Source organism: Camarhynchus parvulus, chromosome 6, assembly GCF_901933205.1.
Source record: "Camarhynchus parvulus chromosome 6, STF_HiC, whole genome shotgun sequence".
Lineage (NCBI taxonomy): Eukaryota > Metazoa > Chordata > Aves > Passeriformes > Thraupidae > Camarhynchus > Camarhynchus parvulus.
The window spans coordinates 25481834-25492125 of NC_044576.1; the positions used below are offsets into that span (position 1 = coordinate 25481834).

At 41.3% G+C, this 10292-nt stretch overlaps 1 protein-coding gene across 1 annotated transcript; it reads right to left on the reverse strand.

Moving 5' to 3' along the window:
• Window positions 1-222: 222 nt before the first annotated feature.
• Window positions 223-9989, reverse strand: SMNDC1 (survival motor neuron domain containing 1). Its single transcript, XM_030951504.1, has 6 exons — window positions 9878-9989; window positions 9151-9270; window positions 5635-5777; window positions 3666-3827; window positions 2697-2850; window positions 223-1934 (listed from the first exon to the last, which is right to left on the reverse strand). Exons 2-6 carry the CDS (start codon window positions 9268-9270, stop codon window positions 1797-1799), a joined length of 717 nt encoding a protein of 238 aa, XP_030807364.1. The 5' UTR covers window positions 9878-9989; the 3' UTR covers window positions 223-1796.
• Between the last annotated feature and the right edge of the window lie 303 nt (window positions 9990-10292).

A 10292-nucleotide genomic window follows, 5' to 3' on the forward strand; every position in this document is an offset into this window, starting at 1 on the left:
TTTACTCTTGAGATGTTTTCTATGCAAAAGAAAATTTAACCCCCTGCTACCAGCGAATATAAGGAATTAAGCAACTCCTACTTCATCCTGCAGTGAGTGTGTTGAACTTCAGAGCCACTTCTGAGTATTACATTCTGTCCAGCACATTCTGCTGTACTCACCCCTGTCCTGATGATTTACCATTATCTTTCCCCCATGAATAATTCCACTTCAACAAATATATCCAGCAGATTTTAAACACTTTATTTAATAAAAGTTAAACATACAAAACTGAAATTAACACACTTTGTATTCATAAAAATCACCATCTCCCATTACAGGGAGAACCTTTTTCTATGTATGGATTCTAAACTACTGCTTGTAGAGTTTAGCTTGAGTTGTGACTCAGGTAACTGATGGACATTTCCACCAATCAGTGCATCAACAATTGCTGACGTGACCTGATCTAGTTAACAAATTACAAAATGAGCTACATTAACATAATATACAAGGAAATAATGGTCAGGGTTAATGGACAAGACACACGTTTTATTTAATGAGGGAAATAGCTGATGTACTCTTGTCCATTAACTCAGCCCTAGATTTTACAAAAATAATATCTACATTGTATACAGGGCTACCCATTAACTTCTTGAAACACATTACGGGTCCAGAGGTGACATGGCTACCGTAAGTGCGAGACAAGGAACAGAGGAAAGCAAATCACAGAGAGTACAAAAAAGCAAGAGCTTTTACACATGGGTTCCTGAAGAAAACTGAAGGGGCTCAGCAGCACTGTAATACAGCTGAAGGTACAATGGACACTAGGGCCAGTCAGTTATGTAAGGACAGAAACTCCCAGCTAACCTTTACTCACTCCCAGCTAACTAAGTGGGATCCAGGCATTCATATCTGCTGTGCTGTGGTTCTCCGTGTCTGGATGGGGGCCCAGGCACAGGCTGTCACTGCTGTGACTGTACCAGCAGGTCTGGGACTGCACCAACACACCTACAAGATCTACAAGGGAGGACAGGATAGCTCCTTTCCACAGCACCAGACCCCTGGGGATGGGTGGGGACTCTAAGTACAGTTCCTTGTCCTATGGTTTTCTGGTTACATTTCATTACCTTCCTATTATAATTTGATGAGCATTTATAAAACAAACAAAGAAAAACAACCAACAAGAAACAGCATCTCCTCTGCTGAAATTCAACTGCAAGAAATTTGGACTGGAATTAAGTCAAATTTATTGTTTCTAGAATGTAAGTGATCATTAGTAATAGAGATCCTATCAGCCCTGTTCTGCCCTCATTTACAGCTGTACAAACTGATCCACAGTGGATTTATAAGGGAGTTATTTAACCTTCCTTTGCAATTCCATGTGACATGTCAGCTCTCTCCCAGAGCTGCAGCAGCTCTGTAATGCTGAGCATGTCACAGCACCGTGACTACAGAAACCAGGGAGGCTCTTAAGGTGCCATTTTTATACCACCACTTTTTTTGAAGGAAAAAAACCAAAATCTTCACTACTGGTATGAATAAAAGATTCAAAGCTGCAGACAAATACTGCTTTGAAAGTAACAGGCAACAGCAGTTCATGAATTCACTAATGTTTACCTGCTACAAAAAGTTTAATGGTTGGGGGGGGCTCAAATCAATAGCTGGAGATTTAAGGCTCAAATCAGCTGAAGCCAAAGTGATGGTGACAAAATGGACTACTCACTATGTGCCAACAAATAATTTACTTTTAGAAAAATATAATGATAAAAAGGTAAGTGAAAAGCCCTGCAGAGATGAAGTTCCACCTTTTCTACCTGTTACTGAGGCATCAGATGCCTGACATTATATTTAGAGGTATCTTGATACTGTGTCATAGGTTTGTCTGCAATTCCACATGTTCCAACGCCAACCTTGCCAGTTACGCTCTCAGGGGAAGCAAAAATACTCCTTTTCACCTGGAAATAAAACAGAAAACACCATTTCTGAATAATTACAAAAAAAAACCAAAACAAAACAAACAAGCAATCATTACCGTCTAAAGTGCTTCAACATTCTCAACTTTTGCCCTACAGATGGGGACACTTTCTAACAGCCAGCTCAGCTGTGATGTGTTGTCACTGAGTGAAGCAATGGGGCTGGCAACTTCTGGCATCTCAGTACTGGATGTGATTGTGGTACTGAGGATCTCAGGTCAGGCCAGTAAGGAATAAAATTCACCTCTCATAAGAGCATCTCCAATAATTGCTCAAAAGGAAGATTAAAGTTTTACCACTATGTCTGGCAGCTCTTGGTCAAGCCATGACAGAAATGGAGTAAGACTTAATGTCCTTGCTACCTTTTTTGCCCTACACTTGCTGTTCCAGGGCATGTCTTCAGCACTGTGCCTCCTGGGCCATAAACACAGCAAGAAGCCAGACTTGGAGGTTTAGAGGGGCCCTCAGGTTCTTGGCTCCAACAAACATCAGCTGACACCTGAAGGAAGCCTAGTTCTCCCAGCCAAGTGAAAGCTCACACTCTTAGGAGCAGCACTCCTCCAAAACAATCCAAAAAAAACCCCAGGCATTTGAAGTGCACAAAATACAAAAATGCACACTTCAGAATCCCAAAGACACCCAAATGCCTGTGCTGCATCCCTTTAAAAATCACCACCTCCTTCTTTCAAGGTACTGCACAGAAGTCTATGCCCTGTTGCTACTCACAGACAAAAGTAAACAAACCTGGCCTTTTTTGTTTTTAGAATAGGCTCTGTTGTTAAACTGTTGCCACTTGACTTTCTGGTCCTCTCGTTCCTGTTCAAGTTCTTTAATTCTCTGAGCTTTTTTCAAAGCTTTCTTCTTTTTATACTCTCGTTGCTGGGCTATCATCTCTTTTCTGGAGAAAAGGAAAACAAAAACAAAAAACAAACCCCACATTTTATGTTTGTGCCTCTTTCTGTAACAATCTACAATCTGACTGTAAAACAGACATGCACATTAATTTTCCAGAAGTTTATAGAATTTACAGAAATAAAGCTTGTAAATATTCATCACTTCTAGGAGGTAAAAAAAATCCCAAAACTCTAAAATTCCAAACCTAATCTTTCCATTAATAAGCATTACTTTACTAATTTATGTATTTGGCATAACAACAACCACCAAGCACACCTGAGGAGCCCATGCCAAATGCAGCAACCCATGGGATTGGGTGCAGTTAATTTCTGGGTGAAATGGGACCCATCAGCACTTCTACATTTCAGAAATATCTTGGGTTTGGGAAGTGTGAATAACCCATTGGAGTGAGAAGGCCAAACTTTTCTGGAGGTCTGCAGGACTCTGATGCTACCAATCATTGGACAGAGATGGAAGGAAAAGGGCAAAGATTACTTCAGTGAAGATAAGGAAGTTGAAAGAGTCAATCTATGCCACACTGCAGCATCCAACAACCTTTTAGGGAAGGGATCACTGGCTATAACAAACTCTGATGAATTGTACCATCTTTTTTTTTCCAAAGGAAAAAAATTAATTTTCAGCCCTTACAAATACCTTCCTGTGTTAGACACAGCAGGATACTCAGTAAATGTAAATTTAAAACAAAAACAAACCAAAAATACACCTATTTCATTAACTAGTTTTTAGAGCTGAGGGAAGAAAAAGAAAAAACAACCAACCCACAAATCAGCATTCAGACTTCATCTGTGTATTACTTACTTGGACATGGGTTTGTTGCCACTGTCCTCTTTTGCTTTCCTTCCCTCTTCCACAGGCTTGAGGTTGAACAGAGGTGTGACTTCAGCATTGCCATATCCAGCAAATGTAACTGCAGCTGTTCCATTCTCCTCATCTATTTCTTCAATCTCAGCTTCGTAACACCTGTAAAGATATCATGGCTGTAAGCATGTGAGTAAAGCTTTAATACTCAGCCCTTCAACACCTACATCAGCCAGCTAATGCCACTAGGTGAAAAATATGCAGATCCCAGCCTTCATTTTCAGGGGTAAGACACAAATCAAACCAAGAGATTATTGTCTTAAGGTCAAAGGGACACAGGTACAAAGACTGGAATCTGCTGTATTTGACCTTTAGCTTCAACAAGCAATGCCCTCACAGCTATCACAACTAATTATTCATGCTGGGGCCAATCTAATCAACTATCCTGATTTGGTTTTAGTTCTGGCAGGTCATGGGATAGGAAAAAAAAAAAAGCTGCATTCACAGAACTCATTGAGGAGTTTTAGAAAATGTCAGCTCAGAAGTGCAAAGCTTTCATTCCATTCTTCTCCGTAAGACAAAGAATTAAGAAAAATTGGAAGTTTTCAAAACATTCCCTCTTCAACACTTTAAAGGTTAAAAGTTTTCTTGTTGATTTAGAACAGTAATTTTGAAGTTTTCACAGTAATCAGTCCATTTCATATTTATGTGTATGAAATACTTTGGTCAAATTGACCTCAAAATGGGAAAAAAAAGGCAAGTGATAATTCTGAAAATATTTAAAATAACTGTGTCTAACTTAAGGGCAAAAGGATATATCTAAAGCAAACAGAGGAAGAAATGAACTGTTTCACAGACAATATTCCAATTAACATTTACTAAATTAATTTCTTCTTTTTTCAGTGGGCCAACATATTGAGCTGAGTTAGGTGCAAACACACAAAAACTCAAAAGTCTGGCTAGCTCTTTATGAAACACTTCTCATTTAAGAAATGCTGCAACAGAAGAAGGGTTTTCTAAAAAAAGCAGAACAAAAAAGTCCAATAAGATGCACTTCCATGGGCACTGACACACTCTTACCCAAGCTCTGATCCTGTAACCAAGGGATCAGAACAAAAACAATGATCCAATGGTGACCTAAGACTAAGATTCAATTTTTAAGTTCTAACACAAAAACATTTTACTCATTAATAAAAAGAACTGTTCACTTTTAGACTAGTTTTCTACTTAAGACATCAAGAGCTATACCAAAATCTTTACATGGTAATTACATTGTTAAGAGAAGCAGGTTCATCCAAAAATAGAGCCTCTCTCTAAGTGGTGACAATTGCAATATTGGTCCTGCAAAAGCAGGTTTTTTAAAGCTGCAGCGGTTACACATTTACAGTATGAAAAGTAATTTCTAAATGTTTCTTTCAAAGTTTATGGAGTCAGAATGATTTGCTTGGGTTCCCAGAACTACACAGGATAATATATGAGACCAAACCCAAAAGGTTGATTAATTCTAAAGCATTACATAGTTATTTTATAGCCAAACCCAGCATTTTTAATTAAAAATTGAAAATTAATTTTCAATTAGAGGCCCGAACTGAGATTGAGCAAGAATTTTTCTTCATAGTAATCAGTAACACACATATATGAACGCAATGACCAATCATGAATTACACATCCCAAAAGCTTTACAAAAGACTGTCCTAACTGACCAATTCTTTCATTCTACCATTTATTACACCAGCAAATGGTAATTTACAAAAGATACCCTGCTTTTATAAGGTTAGTGAAAAAAAAGCCCCCCATCTCTTTGCTACGTAAAGTACTGACCTTTAATAAACAGTCTAAGAACACTTAATACCACATTTATTTCATCATTTCTTTTTGCTTTTAGTCATCCCGGTCAATTCAAACTGAATGAAAGTCTCTTACCATTGAACTATTTCATGTAACTGTTAGAGAAGTTTTCTACACTTACTGTCCATCCTCACTCCATATGGCCATACACCTGTCCCCAACCTTCCAGGAGTGACTGGGCAGGGCGGACGTGGAGCTGTCGGAACTCGCAAGGGTTTCCGAAGGTTGTGTTGAAAGGAGATCTTTGGTTAACTCTATGACTTCCTATAAAAGACAAAAACCCCACAAGAATAATTTTTCAAATTCCTCTTAGCAAGCATACTTTTACCCCAAGCTTACTGGTTTTGGTTTGGTTAAAGTTACTGTATAATATTCATTGCTGATGTGTAAATTACACTCACTTACATTTTTTAATAATTTAATTAAACTCATTAATTGAAATTGTAGATAAAAATATGAATGGTCCTCACTGTACTGCTGTAAAGCTGCCCATGCCCTCCTCCAATTTTCAAAACGTAGCCTATTATTCTTAATAGCATTTCTCTCATTGGCTGAACTGTAGCATGCAGAGTCAGGGTGGCAGAGCACCCTCCAAGCTGTGAAGCCCTCTCATTTTGCTAGAAAGCATCCAGGGGCACACTAAAGAACTGGCTTCCTTAGGTCATTCTGATAGAAACGTTTGGTTTTTTCCTAAGCTCCCTGACTTTGAGATTTCAGGTCAGGCCTTCCCTTGCTAATTCAAGATGACAAAATAACAAAACTTCCCAGTTCTTTACACATAATTCATTTGCAAGCAGGAGCTTGCAAAACCCTCATCCAATTTCCTGTAAATGTTACATCAAAGACTAAGCAATCAAGACCTCTCTTGGATTTCACTAGGGTTAAAAGTCAAAAGAGACAGCACCTAAAGGGCCATGTAAACTTTCTGTATAATGCAAAGAAACTTTGCCAGCCCTAAAGAAGAAAAATTCTTCAATTCTTTGAGTACCTCAGCATGAACCATTCACTCTGCTAACAAACAGTAAACATTTAAGTCAGGGGAGGGTTACAGAAAGTGTTCAAAGCCTGAACTTTCCTCCTCATTTCACATCTTACTTCAGCTATGGGCATACAAAGACTCAGGAAAATGCAGTAAAGGAGCTGTTCATCATCCCTTAAGAACCTAAAGGATTGTAAGCACTTCCCAAGTAAGTTTATGATGTATTAACTTGCAAGCACTTTTATCTGACAAACTATACAACTAACATCAAAGGCCTAACAGTTTGTTTCTGTTGCAGCATGTTTATGTCTGAATTTCCAACAGCTAGTAAGTTTTGCTCTTTGCTTTGGAGGAGCTGCTGGTTAATAAGTACTCCAGTGAGCACAATCAGCAGCAACTGTGAGCACAGGAACACACAATTACTTCTACTACTTAGCTGACCATTTTCCTAATTCCACAGCTGAAGCACAACATCAAGTTACCTAATTTGTGAACACAGAGTATTAGCCTAATTTTCCCTCCCAGGTGCAAAATCCCAAACTACTCCTTAACATACAGGTAGCTGTATTCTGCAAATCCAGGAGGCATCATGGCTTAAGTATCTCTCTCAGCAGGTCAAGTACATCACATCAGGCACAAGGCACTCCTCAAAACAAGTGTTTCAGGTATTGCAGCTACCAGTAACACCAAACTGTTGACTAATTCTTGCCTCAGAGATGGCTTATTCTAGAACTTGGATGTGAATAGTTTCAGACAAGTCTACCAAGAATCCTCTAAATTTAATAAAGCCCCTTACACACGAGGCTATTAAAATAACCAAACTTTTGGTAAAAACCTTCATCTGATATCCCCATACTGTAATGCTTGGCTCATGAGATAGAGACATTGATTTTATTGCAAGCCATGAGACAGTTCTCAAGTCTTTAAGAGAAGAGATCATTCCAAGAAAATTTCTGAGCAGGACTTGGACTACCACAGCAGCTCAGAACAGCCAAACAGGTTGAACAACATGGCTTGGTGCCACATCCCCGTGATAAGGAGGTGTGACCCACAGGGAACACTACTTAGTTTGCCAAGATTTTTCCTGACCAACTGGTCTTCACAGAGCAAGACAGAGCCCTACACTCCAGAGCACAACAGATCTCATCTCCAATTACAGAAGATGGCAGCTGCCATCAAGCCTAGAAAAAGTAACTTTGGCTTTGGGTGCACAGACACTGTCCTAAAAATGCTTTGGTGAACCAAAAAGCTAAATACTTCTAGCAATTTCTTCTAATATTTAATCCTGAATAATCTAAGCATACAAAATGCATCAGAATTTATAATAGGAAAAAGATGTTTCAGTAACATAGTAACCATCTTTTTGAACAGACAAAAAGCTGTTTAGTTGGGACACTGATGCATCAAACCCACTCTTACAGCTGTTTGCTTAGTTGGCATATATCAAGTCTGCAAAACATTATGTCATTTTCAAGGTGGAACATACGGATAGCAAACCTTTTGGGGACGAAAGTGTAAAGATCTTCCCCATTCTGTGCAGAAAGCTTTTATTAAAAAGTTTGCAAGTTGTCCTTTCACATCAATGATCTCTGCATATCAAAGCCGAGGTCGTGTTGGTATCGGAAATATCATCCCATATGGGTTTTGCTGTGCATTTTAAAAATATAAAAATATACACATGCTTTTAACAGTGTACAACAGAGCACATTCAGATGATCTATAAAGTGCCTTGTGGGCACAAAGCCTTTGCAGTTTAAAAGGAATTCTAAAGATCACTGTTTGGAGGCACTACTTGTGTTTTGGTTTTGAAGCCCCAATTTATTTCTGTTATTTCCATACAGAGCAGTGGTCACTGAGCCTTGCACTGGGTAGTTTTATATACTTTTACACCTGATGGCTAAAGCAATCCACAACAGAAATGAAGCAGCATCTTGCACTCTCATGACAGATTTTAACAGCACTGCTGGGATTTGCTATATGCCAATGTGTCTTTATATGAATAAGATTCTAAAAGACCACTCATACATTTAAAATTAGGCTGGTGGCCTTCCTGTCACTAAACCACATCCCAAGGACCAGAAATGGGTTTTAGCTGTTAGGAACAAACTATGTTCTTGTGACAAATGAAAAACACAACTCTTTTCCTTTCTTATATAGAAACACAATCAAGACTCAAATGCACAAGGAATACAGAACTACACTCCAGAGCTTTAAACACTGCAAATGCATTTAATGAGTAAGCAGGTTCTGGATCAAGTTGAGATCTCAGTAAGAACATCATAGTAAGCTAAACCATGAGGCTTCATCATTAGTAAAAGCAACAAAAAATAATGACTTTGGGAAATGCTTCAGGGGAAAAAAAATTAAACCCAGCACATAGTAAAGACAGCACTGGCATATCTTTCACCTCTCTGGCCAAAGTTTATGGAAAATGAGTTTGCTGTATAAATTAGTACATCTTTTTTAATAATAAAAAAATTATTTAAAATAGGCCATACTTTGGGTTTTTCCAAACTAAACCTACCATGACTATATCAAGCTATGTGGAATGAAAGCAACTAGCCCACCAAGTGTCTGTTTTTGTTGCAGGACAAATATTTAGGAAAGTTAAAACACTTGTAAAAGACCCTGATGTTTCACCTACCCTCAAGTTCTCACCTGTAAGTCTTTCTTCAGTTTCAGTAAATCCTCATTGTCTGCATTGCCAGATAAGGCAGCCTCGACTTGCTGGAGCTGAGCTTTGTAGCTGGCCAACTGCTTAGCAAGGTCTTCTGACATCTACAAGGAACACACACACGTACAAACCCCGCATCAAAACAATGGCTTTGCTGCTTTTGTGGTCCAAGTAAGGTGAAATGACAACAACAAAAAAAGCTGTTACTAATGTGTTAGAAACACAGCTCGTTAAGTTTCAATGATGAGTTTGTTCAGTAATTTGACTATAGATACCCGCTCATTTAATTTTTGTGCAGTTCCGGCTGCTCTCAAGAGACTTGTGAGGACCAGAGGGCAGAAACACGTGCCCGTGCACGGGGTACAGGCACAGCTCACAGCGTGTGAGCAGCGGGGCCTTAGGCAAGCCTCGCACCGCCCCGGCTCCTTAGAAAATGAATGCACGTCCCAACAAACCCCGCGCACTGCGGTGTGTGCCCTCCGGGTGCCGCACACAGGGAGCCTCAGGGCCGAAATCCCCTGCGGCTCCCGGGAACCGGGCCCTGCCGTGGCTCCTGGGGGCTCGGAGCGGCGCGGGAGAATAGGCGGGCCTGGGCCTGCCCTGGCGCGGGCCCTGCCCAGGCCCAGGCCGGGCCCAGCCCAGGCTCCGGGCCGCTCAGAGGGGGCAAGGGCTCATCGCGCGGGGCCGGCAGGGCCCATCCGGCGGTCTCACCTCGGCGGTGCGGGGTGCGGGCCGTGCCCGGGCCGGGGGCTCCGCTCGGGGTCCCGTCAGGCCGCGGCCGCTGCGCTCCGGCTCCTTCCGCCGCCGCAGCCGGGCTGGGGGGGGCAGGGGCGGGGCCTCGGCCGGCGCGCGCCGGAGCTCGCGAGAGCGGTCACGTGTGCCACCGGCCCGCGAGAGCGTCACGCGGTCCACGGGTCACGTGGCCAGACGTCCCGCCCACAGCCCCGTGAGGGGGCGGGGGCGGGGCCGCGGCTGAGGGGCCGGGGTGGGCGGTGCCGGGAACTTAAAAGTTCCTTCTTTAGCGCTCTATGGGACTCGGCTCCCGGAACCGTGGTAGATTTGTGCTATAGGAGCACACGGCTCCAGGAACTGTGACAGAATTTGTGCTGTCTGAGTACACGCTGCT